At 40.7% G+C, this 20,146-nt stretch overlaps 2 protein-coding genes across 2 annotated transcripts; both read right to left on the reverse strand.

Annotated features, from left to right (window-relative positions):
- Positions 1 to 3,159: 3,159 nt before the first annotated feature.
- On the reverse strand, positions 3,160 to 4,822 carry LOC111693784. The gene is made up of 5 exons (XM_023459439.1): positions 4,585 to 4,822; positions 4,418 to 4,514; positions 3,725 to 4,348; positions 3,436 to 3,549; positions 3,160 to 3,288 (listed from the first exon to the last, which is right to left on the reverse strand). Exons 1-5 carry the CDS (start codon positions 4,608 to 4,610, stop codon positions 3,160 to 3,162), a joined length of 990 nt encoding a protein of 329 aa, XP_023315207.1. The 5' UTR covers positions 4,611 to 4,822.
- Positions 4,823 to 9,351: 4,529 nt separating this feature from the next.
- LOC106654022 (zinc finger and BTB domain-containing protein 41-like) lies at positions 9,352 to 19,102 on the reverse strand. The gene is made up of 3 exons (XM_014373711.2): positions 19,032 to 19,102; positions 10,456 to 10,567; positions 9,352 to 10,386 (listed from the first exon to the last, which is right to left on the reverse strand). Exons 1-3 carry the CDS (start codon positions 19,100 to 19,102, stop codon positions 9,352 to 9,354), a joined length of 1,218 nt encoding a protein of 405 aa, XP_014229197.2.
- Positions 19,103 to 20,146: the final 1,044 nt, after the last annotated feature.

Genomic DNA, 20,146 nt, shown 5'->3' on the forward strand with positions numbered 1-20,146 from the left:
GATTTTCCATCCGGCAGAGAAAATCCCACCGCGTGGGCGTCTGCAGATATACACCCCCACATATACACATATACGCACACGTATCCGTGGTATTATATATATTTTCATTCTTCGCTGACACATAAGTACGTGTAATTATGTGCTATTTCCTCGATTATTGATTTTTTTTTTATAATTTTATTTTCTTTTTATATCCTAACTTTTATCGAAAAAAAACATTCGAAACGAAATTAGTCCCAGCGAGATGGACATCGACTGCAAAAAGGGTTGGCAGTGGCGGCAAAAGTAACTGGCATCTTAGGTAAATGTACATGCAGGATAACAGAGATAAGATATATATACACACATAGATGCCGCAGTTGAGGTTTGGGCAAAAGCAGCGCACATATATAGACAGACGCAACGCGCGCGAGAGAGAGAGACAGAGAGAAAGAGAGCAAAGGCGAGTGTATATAACGATGGTAAAGTCGGGAGGGTTAAAATTTATAGCGTCGTTCGAGAATGTATATATACGGGGTCGAAGGAAGTAGAAGTAGAAGTAGAAGAAGAAGAAGAAGAAGAAGCTGCTGTTGGTTGGGCATGGCCGAGGAGGAGGAGGAGGAGTAGGAGGATGAGAGACTGGGCGAGTAGCTAGACTCAATGTTTTCCGACGGCCTAAAGTCGGAAGTCGAGACAGCCCAAAACCGGCCAGAGCTAAAACTCTCCCCATTTATATATAGCCACTGCTATACTGCTGCTATCTCTTTTCTCTCTCTCTCTCTCTCTTTAGATATATATACGTTTACCAATTCGCCCAGGAGTTTCTTTCTGTCCCTCTCTCTTTCTCTCTGACCCTCTCTCTCTCTCTCTATCGCCTGCTCCGTATATTAAAGCGGCGAATTTCTTCGTGCCCGAGCGGGGGGTCGAAATCGCGCGAGACAGAAAATTTCGCGTTATCGCCGAAAAACGCATAGAAAGTTTTTCCATACTTGTACGCGCCGCATCGATGATATTCAATGGGGGCTACTCGGACAATATATTGAATAGATCGCGATAAATTATCCGGGGGACAAAAAGCTTGTGCGCGGGTGATCGATATGGAAAAGCTGCTAATTAATTGTTCAAAAGAAGTAAGAATTATGACTTGCACTATGTATACTTTCTTCGGTTCGACTGCAGATTGTACCCGCGTTTTGAATATTATGTGCATATTTTCATTACTCTATAGCTGATTTTAATATGAAGTGGGATTATCAATATAAATAAATTACTAGGGTACTTGAAGTAGTTGAAGTTTTATAAAATCTAAGAAAGTCTTAAAAAGTCTTACAAATGTTCGGATTTCGTACATCTGATTAATGATTTCAAAGAGTTGATAAAAGTTTTTAAAAATTCATAATACCTTGTGGAGACTCAATTTTTTAGCAAAAGTGTTAAGTTTTTTTTTTAAATTTTTTTATTTTTTCCATATTGTTCGTATGGTTGCTCGTACAGTTTTTTCACCATGACTTTTGGCGAGCGTGGATACTGATCAAAAAAGTTTTTAAAATTATTGAAAACTTTTATCAACATTTAATAACTCTTTATGATGATTATTGCCACTTGCAAACATTTTTCTGAATTAAATAAGTGATTGCCCCACCCGTCTGAATATTTCAGAAACCAAATATCAGGTTTTACATAATTTTTAAAATTTATGTATATTATTTAAAACTGTTATAAAGTTTTATTAACTCTTAAAAATCATGGTACGCAATCCGAACCTTTATAAGGATTTTTAAGACTTATTCAGACTTATAGAGAGTTTTTAAGAATTAGAGTGGCGATGATGATGATGAATGATAGATGGCGAATTTTCGTAGGGGAGGTACTTATAAGGTTAGGCTAAACTGACGATTCGATTGAAGTGATGAAAGTTCGATTCTTTAGTAATGCTTGAAAAAATTACGAATTGAAGAGGAATTCTTAATTAGTTTATGTTTGGTATGTGAGTAAAAGGTTTTTTGTAGTCAAAATAAATAACTCTTTGAAATTCTTTATTATTCTCTGCAAATTTAAAAGATATTCATGAAAAAGTTTTATAAACATACGGTGCGTTTTAATGTGAATGCAGAAGTCTTTATTGAATTCTAATGTTTTGAATAAAATCGTATATTCGATAGTTTGTATGATCGTGTACCGTCACTATGATTCTTCTGAGTAGATTCTGGTATCCAAATGATTTGGGACGAATAACACACTCGAATTATATGCTACGATCATGTTCTCTGTTCACGTGAATTCTCAAAGTTTGCTTGTATCCAAATGATTTGTGACACATCTCACATTCAAAGGATTTGCTACGCTTATGTACTGCATTTATATGAGTTTCGAGGTGTTGTTTTTGTCCAAATGATTTTTGACAAATCTTACATTCGAAGGGTTTGCTACGCTTATGTACTGCATCAATATGAGTTTCAAGGTGTTGTTTTTGTCCAAATGATTTTTGACAAATCGCACATTCGAAGGGTTTTCTCCCATCATGTACTGCATTTATATGAGTTTTTAGCGTAAATTTTTTTCCAAATGATTTTTGACAAATCTCACATTCAAAGGGTTTTCTCCTATCATGTACTGCATTTATGTGAGTTTTTAGCGTATATTTTTGTCCAAATGATTTGTGACAAATCTCACATTCAAAGGGTTTGCTCCGATTATGTACTGCATTTATGTGAATTTTGAGCTTACCTTTTTCTCCAAAGGATTTCAGACACATCTCACATTCGAAGGGTTTGCTACGCTTATGTACTGCATCAATATGAGTTTCAAGGTGTTGTTTTTGTCCAAATGATTTTTGACAAATCGCACATTCGAAGGGTTTTCTCCCATCATGTACTGCATTTATATGAGTTTTTAGCGTACATTTTTTTCCAAATGATTTTTGACAAATCTCACATTCGAAGGGTTTTCTTCGATCGTGTACTACATTTATGTGAATTTTGAGTTTACCTTTTTCTTCAAATGATTTCAGACAAATCTCACATTCAAAGGGTTTTCTCCCATCATGTACTGCATTTATGTGAGTTTTTAGCGTATATTTTTGTCCAAATGATTTGTGACAAATCTCACATTCAAAGGGTTTGCTCCGATTATGTACTGCATTTATGTGAATTTTGAGCTTACCTTTTTCTCCAAAGGATTTCAGACACATCTCACATTCAAAGGGTTTGCTACGCTTATGTACTGCATTAATATGAGTTTCGAGGTGTTGTTTTTGTCCAAATGATTTTTGACAAATCTCACATTCGAATGGTTTTCTTTCATCATGTACTGCATTTATGTGAGTTTTTAGCTTACATTTTTGTCCAAATGATTTGTGACAAATTTCACATTCGAAGGGTTTTCTCCCATCATGTACTGCATTTATATGAGTTTTTAGCGTACATTTTTTTCCAAATGATTTTTGACAAATCTCACATTCGAAGGGTTTGCTACGCTTATGTACTGCATCAATATGAGTTTCGAGGTGTTGTTTTTGTCCAAATGATTTTTGACAAATCTCACATTCGGATGGTTTTCTTTCATCATGTACTGCATTTATGTGAGTTTTTAGCGTACATTTTTGTCCAAATGATTTTTGACAAATCTCACATTCGAAGGGTTTTCTTCCATCATGTACTGCATTTATGTGAGTTTTTAGCTTACATTTTTGTCCAAATGATTTGTGACAAATTTCACATTCGAAGGGTTTTCTTCCATCATGTACTGCATTTATGTGAGTTTTTAGCGTACATTTTCGTCCAAATGATTTGTGACAAATTTCACATTCAAAGCTCCGATTATGTACTATACGCAAGTGAGTTTTAAGGGCACTTTTGTATTGCTTGTTGCAAATTTTCCATTCTTTTGGTCTAATTCTCTCTTGCGTTGCATTGATATGTGTATTTAGATTTGTTTCTCTTTTATAATTTTGTCGATTCGTTTTACCTTTATCAAATAGTTTAGTATAAGTAATTTTTTTAAATTGTTGACTCTCCTTATTCCTTTCAAATTTCAATTGTGAATTTACTTGAAATTTACGATTACTATAATAATCGAAATCTTTTTTTATCAAAATGATTGGACTTTTTTTCATGGAGTAGTAAGTTTGAGTTTGATTTTCTATTTTCACTGTAGATAGACAACATTGACCTTCAGTTTTGCAGATGTTTGACGATATTTGATTTTCGTTTTTTATTTTTACAATGGGTGGATAATTTTGATACTCATTTTTGCAGACGATTTTCGATATAGACAATATTTGAGGTTTAACATCTTTCCACTCAATATCAATAAATATTTCTTCATCTAACTTTTTCTGCAACGGCACAGGCTCATTCGTGTTATTGGCCTAAAATTAAAATTATGTATTTGTTTTCGATTAAACGAAACCAAACATAAATCATATTGATGTACTCACTGATGATGTATGAAACGAGAATGTTTCCAAATGTTTGACTTCGCAAGAGTCCACCAAATTGACAATATCGTCACTTGCTTTCGGCTCTTCCTTCACCCTGAAAATGAATCAAGTTTGATAAAACGATTGCTTGAAAAAGCATCATGGTATGAACAAAAAAGTAGTACCTGACTGTGTTCTCGCTGATTTCCATCACTCGCTTAATTATTACGGTTAATTTTCAAGATTTGCACTGAAAAAGTATTTGAGGTTATAGACCTCGTGTAGGTAAAGACATATACTCGTTTACTGATACTATTTTTAAACACTTGTTCACTGCAGGAGTTTAGCCCTTCGTTAGTGACTGAACACACTATACTCGTATTTTATCGAGTCGAATCAGCTATTTTCTAAGCTCCTTGGCGATAATTTTTCTCTCTGTCGGGCGTCGTTAACCACGTCCAAACGCACTGTGTATCATCACATAATTATATGTACCGTGATGTATGTAAAGCCCTGATATGTCGTTAAAATATCATTCATCCAGGCGCACAATCAGCTCACATGTATGTGCGAAATATGTGGTAAAATATTCACATAAAAGAAATGTATTTATCAGAGCTCATACTAAAAAGGTATATAATGACACATATGGTACATACTCGTGTAAACAGATTTTTCACATAGTTTTAATAGAATCAAAATTAAATTAAAAATTGTTAACAATTGTTAACAATTCGGCTGGTTAGAGAATAATTTACAATACTTCATAAAAATCTATGCCTTAGTGAAAGCTTGGAATACTTCATATTGGATTATTTCATAATTGTTTTAAATTTTTGATCTTTTTTGAGGGTCAATCGCTCGACGCTCGTAAATATCGATTTTTTTTTCATTGGTGTAGTCGATCTTAACATCTCTGACATGTATTATGCATACACGGAGAATCGGTTCGATAGTAATCGAATATAATCGCTATACAGCTCGCAGTGCATCGTTGCGGTATACATGCAAGGTAGCACGAGGTAGAGTTTGTGATTGAAGGAGAGAGAGAGAGAGAGAGGAAAGGTCCGAAACGTCGAGCGTGCAACTTTCGCTCGTTTGAATAGGTGATCAGGTAAAACTGATTTAGCAATTTGGCCATTCCCGACGAGCAGCAGCGGCAGTAGAAGCGAGGCAACGAAGTCTCGGCGTTCTTAGTTCAAATTGAGTATAGTCCAAGAGCGAGATTCATACATACAGATATATAGATAGATGTATGAAGGTGTGTATGCGTGTGTGTGTGTGTGTGCAGGATACAACATCGCTCGAAAAGTGGAGGACTCTGCGGGGAGTAGGAGGAGGAGGAAGAGGACGGGGGGTGCATTGCAGCCGAGGAGGTGGTCGACGCCGCGTGGAAGTGGTGGCGGCGTCGGTCACGAGGGGGGGGTGAAACGGGGGGAGGGAGCATCGGAGGATCCGCGGGGGGTGCAGCAGAGCAGGAGGGTCAGGGGGGAGACGAGCGGGCGAGTAAGGTTGAACCACTACTAATCCAATTCTCAAGATCCCAAGACGTTCGCGTCGAGTACTCGTAGTAGCAGTAGCAGCAGCAGCAGCAGCAGCCGCGACGAACGAGCAACAGAGCACAAAGCTAGAGAGAGACAGAGAGACAGAGATGGCGAGGTATAATATCGCCTATGCAAATAGCCTTTAGACTTGGACAGGTTGGACGTACTCCTCGTTTCTCCAATGCTAAAATTACAACCTTGAGCAGCGCGCGCTAACTCCTATTTCCCTACACAGCAGCGGCAGCGGCAGCTATCGCGAGCTTACATACCCTCTAGCTCTTTCTCTCGTTGCAGCAGCAGCAGCTATATGTATGTAACTGCTCTCTCAACTTCTGCACGCTACACTGCGTGCGCGGGTGAAGATGTGTAAGACTGCAGAATGATATGCAAGTTACATGCATACACACACACGCAGACGTACTACGTATAATATAAACAGGATGTATACCTGCGAATTCATTATTAATATAATTGAATATATTCTTTTCTTCGCGAATCGCAGACTGGCGAAAGAGCGCTCGAGTCGCATTAATTTTTCACTCGCTCCCTCTTCCTCCTCATCCTCCTCGTTTTTTTACCTCCTTTGAAAGCGACGTCAATGACCAACGTCGGCGCAGCCAGCCACCAGTCGAACTCTTATCGATTTAAGATTGGAAAAGCCAAGAGCAGCAGCGGCATCGGCAGTGGTAGTAGTAGTAGACAAAACAAATGGCGCAGCCACAATATCGCATTTACCTTTCCATTTGTTCGTTTCGTTTCGCGTTCGGCTCCGCATCAGGCCGGTCGAAGGGGAGTGTACGGAGTCGAGTCGCCACGCTATATACATACTATATGTATATATTAAGCGCGTACATTTTTTTTCTTCTTCTTTCCTTTTTTACGACCAACCGTATATATACCTATATATGTATAAATACGGACTTACCCCCCTAGGTATATACGGCGTTTTATACCAAGGGTAGTAGTAGTAGTAGCCGCACAGCTCCACAGCCGGCGAGTAAAAGAGAGAGAGAGAGACTATATTTTCAAGAGGGGGTGGGGTAGCAGCAGCAGTAGTAATACCTATATAGAAGCTCGACCATAGTCGAGAGTTGGCTTTCTCTCTTTTCTCGCTCGCTCAATATGTACTGCACCTCGGCCGAGACTGACCAATGGGGCTGGGCTGGGAATTTCTTCTCTTGCCCCACCATCGCTTCCCACCACCACCACCAACACCACCACTGTCACTACCACCCCTTGTACAGACCACTGCTACTACCATCGGCCAGTCCACTGCACTGCACCGACATATATAATATAAGACTCGTAAGTAGTGCCGCAGTGGGGAGAGAAAACTGACCTCTGGCTCGATTTTCGTGCGCATGCATAGCCAAGTCGGGTACGCGCGTACATTTTACGTTTCAGGATCTTGGCTCTCTCTCTCTCCTTATCTGCATGCGCATATACATATATAACGCGTGGCTAGCCACCATACATATATATAGTAGTAGTAACATTAATAGTAGTAGTGGTAGTATTTGAGCTCGAGACGAGGGAGTGGAGATCGTCGTCGTCGGTGGCCGGGGCCGGGGCTCTCTCTCTCTCTCGTCTGAGAGAGAAATATACATATAGCATCGGTCTAGCTCGGAGCTTAGCCGCTGGCGACCGCTAACTAACCAAAGAGGGATCACCTCCCGCGTACAATATATATATTATATATATATATATGTATGTATGTGTCTGTGTGTGTGTATGGGCTCGACGAACTCGGCTGTAGGACTACTACTACTACCAGCAGTGCCTGAGCTCGCGCCCCGAGAATTCCTCATCTTTCAATTTCAGGAGAGCCCTGGTTAAGGACGATGGCTTATACGAGGAGAAAGGCCAAAGTCTCTCTCTCTCTCTCTCGGTCTTCGGCTAAGCCGACCCCTTATTTATGTTGCGCGCCGCTCCGTGTGTATATAGATGCATAGGATAGACGTGCCGCAGAGCGAAAGTAGAAGGAAATGGGCTGTTGCCCTCTTCTACGCGCCTTGTAAAATTAGCCTCGGACACGAAATATCTTTCACCGTGTATATATGAGGGTATGTATGCGAGATCTTTGCCGTGGAGCTGATCGTATAAGAGAGTAAGAGATTGCGCACCGCGCCTGATTTAATTTCCATGGTACGTGTCGCATATATACACGCGAGATGATCGGGCTATAAAAACGAATCAACTCGAATCACATCGCGTTAGGGCTGTATTATTGTACGATACGATACGATCGGTACGATTGCCGGCACGCACTCGATCCTCGACTTGGGTTTTTTTTATTATTTCATAAGATGCAAACTAGGCGGAGACTTGCACTTTCGCGCGGTTCCTTTTCGTCGCTGGTTCTACATACGCACGCATATGTGTGTTATACGTATATAAAGTGACATGGAATACATGTATATATCCGTGCCGTAGACAGACAGACGTACACACAGAGCAGCAGCAGCAGCAGCAGCAGCATCATGCAAAGTGAGAGAGAGAGCTAAAGCTGAGCAAGGTATCTTGTTATATAACTATCATTGAAGTTGCCTTGCGCCGAGGAAAGCAGCAGCAGCAGCAGCAGATGGGTTGTCTTGAAACTTTGCCAAACGCGCTCCTCGACAGCCTCTCTTCTCTCTCTCTCTGGGTATGTGTGTCTCTCGCAACACACACACATACTCACGCGCATTATGTAGCCACATGCGCTCTCTACTCGCCGGATTCGCAATGAGATTTATACTTGTGTAAATAAATAAAAAATAGATGGAAAAGCCGCTGCGGAGGTGAAAACGTAGAGTCCCTCGTACGAGAAGAGTGAAGAAGCAGCAATTACCGATCGTCATGCGAGACCGATATCTTGGCAGTGGATGTTTGAAAACTCTCATGTATGAAAATGAATGGGTGCGAATAATAATTAATAATTAGGCATTGGCTTGTAGCTGCCAAAATTTGAGTCATTGATAATTTTCGCGACATCGATCGACGGTCATCGAAATAACTGCTAATAAATTATTATGATTATAGCAAGCTCGAGACAGCGTCAAACTGGTAACATCTTATCATCTTAGTTTATTATTTCTGGGAATCACAAATACATCTTCCTCTTTTAAAGAGTTAATATGCTATACATAGCTTAACAGTTGTGAAGTGATTCTGTTCCGATAGAAGCGAGTAAATCGCGAAACAGAGCTGAAAAAATTTCAGGGTCTCTAAATTTATAGCTTAACGCGCTGAAAAGTTATTGGCATTATAAAATTGGCACTCGATCAAGGATTTCAATTTTTTACTGAAAATTTATTGATATTTGTGAAAAGTAAAAATGATCTTTACATAATAAGGTGATATTGGAATAATTTATGATATTTGTTTTTTGAGATCACCTCTTCGTTTGAACACATTTCCGCATATATATCACATGTAAGTGTGATCATTATGTAGCGAATCAATGTGATCTTTGAGATAAGATTTCGTTGTGAATTTTTCCCCGCATAAATCACACTCATGTTTGACACCATTATGTTTCCAATCGACGTGTTTTCTGAGATTACGCTTGTCTGAGTATCTTTTTTGACATAAATCACAAGCATGCGTGATTTTATGATGCACTGACTCGATGTGGGTTTTAAGATGATCTTTTCTTGTAAATATCTTTCCGCATACATCACATACACATGTGACCCGATTGTGCACGGAATCGATGTGGGTTTTGAGATTAGTTTTAAGTGAAAATGACTTTCTGCAAACATCACATTCAAGTTTGACACCATTATGTTTTCCATCGACGTGTTTTTTGAGACCAACTTTTTGAGTAAATGATTTGCCGCAAATATCACATGCATGTCTAACACCATTGTGTGCGGTATCGATGTGTTTTTTAAGACTACCATTCTCTGAGAACTTCTTTCCGCATAAATCACATGCATATGTGACTCTATTGTGTACTGAATCGATGTGTTTTTTGAGATTACTCTTACTTGAGGATGCCTTTTGGCATATATCACATTCGTAAGTGATTCCACTATGCACCGACTCGATGTGGATTTTAAGATTATACTTATTTGAATATTTCTTTGCACATATTTCACATGCTAGGGTTGTATCGCTATGCACCGCACCCTTGTGTTTTTTGAGGTCATGATCTTCGTTAAGATTTTTTGTAATTCTTCTTTTTATATTTTGTTCGACAATTATAGGGTTGAAATTCAAATTCGATCTATCTGCAGCATCATCCATGATTTCTTGTTTTACTACCACTGCAGGCTCTATTTTAATTTTGTTTTTAGTTTTACAACCATCACTATATTCGATATCTCGCGAATCATCTTCAATTTTCTGAACTGCTGATAAATTAATGTTGGGCTTGACGTCTTGGCATTCAAAAACTATTTTCAATTTATCATCGCGTACAATATCATGATTTCCTTCACATTTCCGAGCGTTAGGCATCTGTAGAAAATGTAAATGTATAAGTTACACACAATTACAACTTACGTTAATATAATTATCAACACTTACTGAATTTTCTGGCAGACGTGGTAAGAGTTGGATGTTCTTAAGATCGGGCTTCTCGTCAATCATTTCATTATTATTTTCAATGATTGGTGCATCACAAGGCTCCTCTTTCACTCTGAAATAACCTCAATGAGATCAAGTAATGTGTTGTTATGTATTTATCATCTCAAAAAATGAAAATTACCTGATACTATTGTCCAGGGCCGTAGCCAGAAAATTTTTTCGGGGGGGTTTACCCGGGTTACTTATGTAGCTTGGGTTACCATTAACAGAAGGTAAAATCCCAAATTTCGGGGGGGGTTCTGACNCCCCCGCTGGCTACGGCCTTGCTATTGTCATTGGATTCCATCTTTCTCGCTTCAAAATTTCGTCAACAATTAATCGTCAACACTTCCTGAGATGATTTCACTTCCAAACTAAATTAAGAGCTGCTGTATTGTGCTCGCTATATTTTTTAAAACTGTATCCATGCGAAGAACTTGAGGTTATGAGAGACCAGCTCCGCATAGTTCACCGTGTAGCGTAACGTTATCGTATAGCATGCACGATGAAGCATCGTGTCGGACAATCCACGGTCATACACAGGTCATACACGCGACGCGCGACACAAACAATGAAACGAGCTCAGATCTGTACTTTTTACTAGTCTTTATATGTAAATTATAATTGTAATTATATCATTAAGAAGATTACATTAGATACCTTTTGACCAATGAATAATGATAAACATTTTTTTGTTAATAATACTTTATTGCGGAAAAATGAGAAATAAAAAATTGATTGAATCTGGTGTTTATAAATGAGGACGCAGTTTCATTTCAATTAAATTTACTATAATTGTGGAATATACCGTTGCCGTACCACATTCATCTTCAAATAATGTAATTTATAACATTACTCGATTGGTCAAGGATAAACAATTATTTTTATCAATTTCTAACTCACGCAAGGAGGAGAAAATATTAAAGAAGTCAACTCAAAAATTAATCAACTTATATCAGAAGTGGTATGAAAATTTTCACATATTTCATGCCAAAAAAATTGAGTTTCTCCTTGCTCGTTATTCCGATCTTTAGTTCTGCTAATTAAAAATCCATTTCTTTTTCTTAGTCCTATACGTACGGCAAAGTATCGCTTTACCAAAAAAAAAGGCTGGAACAGAAAACTCATATTTCTCCGCTATTCCGAAAATCGCGTTCTTTTTTTTATTTTTCGTCGTCGGTAAAAATCGGCCGCGTATATATATTATATACGCGACGCGAAAAGAGAGTATATAAAGCCTAAGAGGGTGGCAGTACGGGATCAAAGGAAGAATTATCGGGCGGCCCCGGGATTTCGGTCCCGTAGGAGACTTACCGCATGTAAATAAGGACGCGCGCAGTATAAGAAAGAGAGAGAGAAAAGACTCCGCAGGAGCAGAAAGAGAGAGAGAGAGAGATAGCCCGGCGTACCGCGTAAATAACATTTTTCCAATACCATGGGCTAGAGCAAGGCTGACTTTTTTCTCTCTATGTATGTGTGTGTGTGTGTGTGTGGGTCTGTATATGTGTTGTCCCGCGCACTGTACTCTATCTCTGAAAAAAACTTCCACATGCACATTTTGGTCTATTGTACGCTGGGCTCTCGAAGATCTCCTTTTTTTCCTTCTCTCGCTCTTCCGACAAGATCAATGCAAAAATATCGTCGGTGCAGCTCCAGTTTTGCTTTTTGTTACGATTTTCTTTTTTAGCTTACGCTCGACGCAAAGGGAAAATATTCAAATTATAACATTGAAAATAAAACAAAATATATATCTAAGGTTTACGATTACATAAAATGTGTCGCGTCCGCGCGAAAAGCCAGTTGTGTTACACCCGGGCCGCATGCGCCTATAGATACACATTAACATGCAGGCGGTGCGGCGGCGGCGGCGGGCACGAACAAACTGGTCGCGACGACGACGACGACGTTGTAAAACGGAAAAACTAGTTCTATAATATGTGCATGAATTACTTGTGTATACACACGCGCGAGCCACACGCTTTTACGCTCCAGTTTAACTCGCTTTTCGGCCACTCGAGTAATGATAATTTTTTTTTATTCCTCGCTTCCTTTTTGACGGCGAGTCTCGAAGTCGACGCTGCGGATATGACAATCGTGTACGTAAGTACGTACGCGCGTATATATCGCTAAAATCCGGCGTGACCGCGTCGAGGGCCCGCTGGACGGTAATCGTCGAATAATAAGGAAAAAAAGAAGGGGGTTGGACGCGATCGGAAAAGCAAATAAAATACTCGGCGTCGCGATCGTAATCTTACATATAATTATCACAAAACAAAATCTTTCGTTCATTTTTTTCGCGAGCAATAATAAATTATCTAATACGTATACGCGGGCAAATAAACAACGAGCGTAGACTTGATACAGTTGGCTCACCGTAAGGTAATGGCAAACTTTATCTTCCGACTATACATGCTCTATACGTTTTGAAGCCGCCACGATACGTATAGTCAAAGTTCCTGCGCGCTATATACACGGGCTAGCCTGGCTACAGTGGCTTTTCTCGCGGGACCGTACCCTCGAGTCCGGCCATCGATTCCGTGCGGTTTTACCGTACGTATATATATACACACGCGAAACTACTACAACTACCACTACTACTGCTCCTACGCCACCGAGAATGAAGTAAGAAAAAAAAAGAGCCGAGAGAAACGGAGAGAAAAACGTACTACCGCTGCATGAACAGCACCAACCAACCCCCGAGTCGTCGTCGTCGTCGTCGTATTTTCGTTTGTCCAAGTTAGTCCGACGAGCAGTCCCTTTTCTTACTCTCCGTCGACTTTTCCGCACCCCCCCCTTACTTACGCTGGGATATGCCAGGGAATTGCTTCTTCTTCTTCTTCTTCCTCTGTTGTGTGCACGATGTTATACGTGCTTGTGTGTATACTTTACCCGAAACAGATGCGATTCGGCATCTTTTACGATCCAATATTCGTCCCTAATTCTCCATTTTCCTCAATCTCTCTCTCTCGATGTGTGTATCCTTCTACGTTTTTTCTCTCTGCTGCTGCTGCTTCGCTGCTGCTGTTATTTTTTTTTTATGTTTCGATCGCGACTCTTCATGCATGTTGTATAAGGGATACTTTTCGGCGGGCGTAATAGCCGCGCGACGCATCGAATACGAACGATGACATTATCCCCGCGCGGCGCGTGGATAAATTTCAACGATTGGCTTCTTCGATCGGCCTAGCAGAGACAGACGCTAAAATGTCCAGAGAAAGGTATCATCGTCATCGAATGCATTATGTACGCGCGTCGTCGCGTTAGAAAATTCAAAAAGAAATTTCGACGCGAGCTCGAGCTTTTTCGAGAGTCAGAGCCGAGATCTTTTATTCGAGAGGGGGTGGTTAAAGTGGTCTCTTAAACGTATAAAGATATACAAGCGTAAAAAAAAAGACACACGCACGCAGGAGATTTTTATTGGCCTCGCGACTACACACGCGGTATAAACGTAATACAGAAAAAAAAAGAAGAAAAAGTACGCAACGCAGTGAGAGTGAGAGAGAGAGAGAGAGTCGCGACTGAGCCATGAGAATATAAGAAAGAGAGAGAGAGGGTGGCGCGTGGCACGCGCGCGCGCTTATTTCGACTGCGGATTTTCATATGTCTTCAGTCGCACGGAAAATTAGAGCTTTATACGATTTTCGCTGATTTCTTTCTCCATTCTTCATCTCTCTCTCTCTCTCCATGACTCTGTTGCGTCGCGGCTATATACGTTTGTGTATATATGCTGTATCATGTTTTATATACACACGCGTATGTATATAACTGCTCGTTCGAGTGCGTGCATCTTTTTCTTCTTCTTCAGATGTCTTATACCTCCGACGGATAGCTGGGCTCTTTTATGTATAACCCTTGTGCGCACCGCGTGGATTTGTACCTGTTTCACAGCAAACGTATATATTGGCCCGAAAGACAAAAAATTCCGTAACAAATAAAAATGTGCGTGGTGTATACCCTGCGACTCTCAATGAAATTTCGATTAAGAAAAAGCAGTGGTAAGTACGTTCGTTTATGATTGTCTCGAAAGACGGTGATTTTTTCCAAAGAACACGAGTCTTCGAGTAATAAAAACTATAAGTTCGTAGTTTTGAGATAAAAGTTGCTGTGACAGAAATATGTCTAGAAACCTATAGAAATGCCGGGGAGTCAAAAATTTTTACGAAAACCCAGCCATTGACTAATCTAAAACGAAAGTTTAACTTAGGCAATGAAATCTTTGAAAACTTATACAATTATATTTACTTTACCACTTGCAGATTTGCATGTAAAATAATTCGCCATCTAGCGGTAAATGCCCAAAGTAATACTGTCATCTTCAAAGTGATTTTAATGGGAAGTTAATTAATGGGAATACATTTCAAAATACAAAAACATACATCTTTGATCATAGGTCCATTATTCATGCTGACCATTTTTACCCGGGCACAAGTACAAATAAATCCGCCTCGTACGATTATAAAACGACCACCGCAAACATCTTGCCGTATAACGCATAATATATAAAAAAAATACGCATATTAAAGAAGGAAGGAAAAAGTCAAGCTTGCGTGTCACGGGGACGGCGTCACGTTGGAATAATAAAATAAAAAAAGAGGAAAGAAAGAAAGAACGAAAGAAGGGTAATTTCCTCTCTTTCTCCATATAGCTAGCTGGCGCGCGCATAAAAAACATATTTTCCGCGAGCAAAGTCCGAGCCCGAGAGAGAGAGAGAGAGATGAACCTTTTCGGATGTAATGCATCAAAAAGCTCGCCGTATATAATACGAAGAGCCAAAGAGAAAGACGAAGAGAAAGAACGACGATCGATATTCTCTCTCTTGCGCACACTCACATGTATACACGAGCCCGTGTATATGTGTGTGTCTAGCTGAGCTGCCCGTAGTGACCCTACTACCGCTACGTTTTGGCCGACGTCTAGCTACTACTACTACTACCTCCATCGCCGCTGCCGCCTCCACGTATAGCCAGCACCGCACTACACCGCCACCCCCTTTCGTCGATATATACGGCGATCTTTCCGGGCTATGGAGCTCCCGCCTTCTCTTCTCTCTCTTCTCTTGCCCAGTACGTCTAACACACACACACACAGACACACGCGTACAGCGGCTATATATGCTATAGTAGAAAGTAAGGAAGAGAGAGTAAGACTGCCCCTATAGCTCTTTTGGGCTACTATACATTCGTTGTCCGACGTGCTGCTGCTGCTGTCGAGGCAATTCGGCCTGCAGAAATGGCGGCGGACATCGCACTGGCACGCGCGCATATCGCTTGTGTTTTCCAACAGACGTGTATAAATGTCATGCATATTCAACGACGGTCTGGTCCGACGTTATTCCGAGCTGCTTGTAGTCGAATTTTCGGAAAATATTTTTAAATCGATGATTTCGTTCGATCGCGCAAAGATTATGAAAAAAAAGGGTATTTTTAGGTACTTGAAAACTTTAGCACGTTTTTCATCCGGCTGCACGTTTATAACTTTCACTTTCTTAGATGATGTACGAAGTTTCATTTTCTTTTTTTCTTTTTTCCTTCTTTTTTTTGGTAAAAGTTAACAAATGGATCGAGCTATTAATGTCGCCCGCATTATGTAAGAAGATTTCACGGTCACTCCGACGTGGTTTCATTCCAACTACTGTACGTAAGATAAACCAAGAGACGACGACTACGACGCCGTCGCTAAAGGCCATAAAGAACCGCGAGCACGAGCTGCAAAGATTTTCAAGAAACTTCTTGACTTTCGGAGCAGCAGCAGCAGCAGTAGAAGCAACTCTAGAAGCGAAAGTTTTCGGAGTGAATCGGCAAATAGTTAGCGCAAAGTAATGCGTACTTATAACCGTGTAAAATTACAGCGATTGTTTCTGCAGCAGCAGCGCACGCGCGCGTTTACGAAAAATTTATTCGACTCTCGTCTTTATCTCGGTATATAATTTTCCGCGGTGCGTCTCGCGATATGATAATTTTCACTGATATAGCGAAACATAAAAAAAGTGTGCACTTGACCTCGATAATAGTAACAGCGGCTAATAATCTACTTTTTTTTTCTCTCTCTCTGCGTCAAACCTGTATGTGTGTACGGGGCATTGTGGCTCTCGAGCGCGCCAAGGTAATTGACGTTTTCGAGTGCGATTTATACCGCACGATCAGATTATCCCGAGTGACACGTTGCGTACCTATATAGAAGTGCTTATACCTAAGCGCACACACACATAAGCACACGCACACAATCGCGCGCGATGTACGTATAGCAGCGACGCGATCCGTTGCGTTCGAGCTCTGGCCCAAAACTGAGTCGAGACGCCTGACACGCTATAGCCGATAGGGCCCCCGTTTTGATCAGTGTGAGTGTGTGTGTGTGTGTGTTTGTCTGTCAGTCCCGCGCGGGAAAAAAGGGGTAAAAATCAGAAGCGCGATCAGGTAAAAAGGAGAGAGAAGAGAGAGGGGAAAAAGGTGAGTATCTCTCTGGAGACTGGGGAGTACTTACTGTTTCTCAATTTCCGAAATGATCGATAATTCGGGTAAAAATGTTCAATGATACATAATTTGGATTAAATTTCGTGTTTGATATTTCAAGTTTAAGTGTGTGTTTTGCGTTTTTCAGTGACTCCGATTTCGGTAAATTCACTTAAAGAACTAAACTAAAGAAAATTGTGGCCTTTAGGCCAAACCGCAGGGATTTTGATATTAGATGCCATTCGCATAAGACATAAAGGATCGAACTTCATTGAACGGAATACGATTAAAAATTGTTCTGGGATTTTTGAAAGAATATTTAAGCACCCCTGATGGAAATGCTCAAGATAAGTGATGGACATAGAGATTCAAAAATTACCATTTAAAATGTATTTGATTGATTGGTTTGTTTTTGGCGATTTTCTGTTCATATTTTTATTAAAAATATTAGGTGCACTTTAAATGACCTGAAAATGACGATTAAACCGTGAATAAAAATTCTGACCAATCGTGATACTACTTTGAAAATGATATAACTTTGAACCCTGACCACTAGATGGCGAGTATCTTTGAACAGAAAATCTGCAAGTGGCAAAGTCAAAATAATTGTATAAGTCCAAGATGAAATAATATGTGTTCCTAATATTTGAATGGTACTTTTCCTATTTTTCAATGGCCATTGCGCATGTAAACGCGTGACTCGGGCGAATCACCTACTATATTGACTCGAGATGGGCCTCCGCTGCATTGCTGGGTGTTTTGGATCATTATGACGGACGAAGCCCAACGTGAGATTACACGAGCTTCTCGGTGTCGGGGTGGACTGTACTCCCCCCCGCATAATCCAGAGATAACGACCAACGACACCCCGAGCTAGCGTCGAAGATGAAGAATAAGCTAAGAAGCCGAACTGATCCGAGGCGTTTTCTCTCTCTCTCTCTCTCTCTCGTGGTCTGATCCCCAATGTCATATACGCATATAGTTATCGATACGCGCGTCGTGCCTGCCTAAGAGATATCGAAGCAGCAGCAACAGCACAAAAAAAGGATGAAAAAAAAGAAGAAGAGAGTAGCGAGTCATCGTGGAATCTGATCATATAAATGATGGATCTCGAATTCCTCGAGTCCATCGAGGGCATAAATGTATTATATCTCCGCGTGTATATAATGGCCGAGCAAAGGGCGTGAAAAGAGGAGGAATTCGACGAGAGAGCCAGGATGATCGAGCTAGCTTTCCACTCATTTTTTTTTTTTTTTATCTTCGACCCCCTCCTGATTTTCTTTATCGAACAGCAGTTACGTTGCAGAATAAGAAGAAAAAAAAAATCGAATGAATTTGGTCCGATGAATCCGTACGTAAGCTCGCGCGCATGTGTGCTCTCTCGTGTGTGCGTTCAAATTTTAAATAAGCCAAAAGCTCCAATCCCGAGTTACGTATACGCCATTGCGCATTCGTCGGGCGAAGTAAAAAAAAAAAAAAAAAAAAAAACTCNAAAAAAAAAAAAAAAAAAAAAAAAAAAAAATAGCGAAACGAGGCAACGAAAAAAAAAATCAAAATGAAAGATTCATAATTTTCTACGCGAGAGAGAGAAACGTAAAAAGGGACAATACGTCGAGGCGCAGCGGAGAGATATACGTCTGAATTTTTAATGGGCTTTATATACCGTATACGCGGCTAGATTTCCAGAGTAGCAGCAGCGGCGACGGCAGTTTTTGCGTCGGGGGGACGCTTCGCCGCCACCGCCTGGACACAGATACACACACACACACACACACACACACACACACACACATACACATATATATATTCGCATTATTACCGTATAGCAGTGAAACTGTTGAGCTGGAAAAAGCAAGGAGATGCGCAGCGGCAGCGGCAGTAGCTAAACCGACGACCATTACCTTCGATTCGAGAAATAAATTGCGCGCCATAAACAGGCATCCTATATACACAATGTATAGGAGGATATATGTATAGCCGTGGCTCGCTGGGCTTCAAATTTTCTCTCTCTCTGTACCATCGTCGTGAGTCTCGGCTACTCAGCAGTGCGTATAAACGCGCGTATCGATCCGCTACTGGTCTGTTTACCGGAGATAAGGGCTAGAGAGCACACCGACGTCGGTCGCGGGGGCAGCTTCTACTTTTCCTTCCTTCCCCATCTTCTTCTTATTTTTTCTCATAATTTTCGCCACTGCGATCTTCGCTCATACCTATACGCTGCGGTGCCCAAGTTTTTCCAATTTTCTATCGTTCAACTCTCGTGTACTTGTGTGTGTGTGTATAATTTTTTGCTCTCGTCCGTTGATAGCGTTGCGAACCGTATGCAAAAGTCCACGACAAATGGCCCGTCGCGCGGCGAGTTTGTCGTAAATCAAAGCCAAAGCATCGAGAAAAGCACCGAAATATCGCGCGCGACGATTGCTGAGCGAGAGACAGCTCGAGATACTCGAGAGGTCTAATGCCATACGGTAATAAACGATCGAATCGCTTGCCTGGATCGCGTGTGAGAAAAAAAGCAGCAACCAATATGTATACGAGAGGGTCGTATAATATACACGCATTAACGACGTTTTATGTATCGCAGTATGACGTTCCGACGACGACGAAGATGACGACGTGAGACGTGGTATACAACACAAAATTTCCAAGCAAAATGCGTATACGTATGTATACGCGACGCGACAACCCTTTTGCCTCGGTTTTCGATCACAAACGTCACTTTATACATTTCTCCGAGCTGCGGTGTACGCGCACTTCAGTTCGTATAGCCGTATACAGTGCTATATAAGGTTACCCATCCCGACGAAATAATAATACTAAAGAGAAGCGAGAGTGAAAAAAAAGCAGCGGCCGTAAAGAAGGTCCCGGACGTGAAATAGGGTCACGCGCGGGGAAAAACTTTTTTTTTTTTTTTTAAATATTTGAATTAACCCCTTCGCTGGGGGGAGAGCGGTAGTAACAGCAGCAAAGTGCCAATGTGTCCTCTCTCGCTCTTTCCCCGCTCTATGGTATACTTGCACGCAGGTACGTGTATGCGAACGCTAAAAAATCGCTCTCTCTCTCTCTTGCCCATTATTCTCTTCTTCGTTTTTTTTTGCATCTGTGCATTGCGACGTCGATCATAGGCGCATATATACTCTTACGTTGTAGTACGACGCTCCGTCCGACGGCTGCGCGAGAATGTAAAATTATGTTAATAGATT

This window comes from Trichogramma pretiosum, unplaced genomic scaffold, assembly GCF_000599845.2.
Source record: "Trichogramma pretiosum strain Unisexual culture from Peru unplaced genomic scaffold, Tpre_2.0 scaffold61, whole genome shotgun sequence".
Lineage (NCBI taxonomy): Eukaryota > Metazoa > Arthropoda > Insecta > Hymenoptera > Trichogrammatidae > Trichogramma > Trichogramma pretiosum.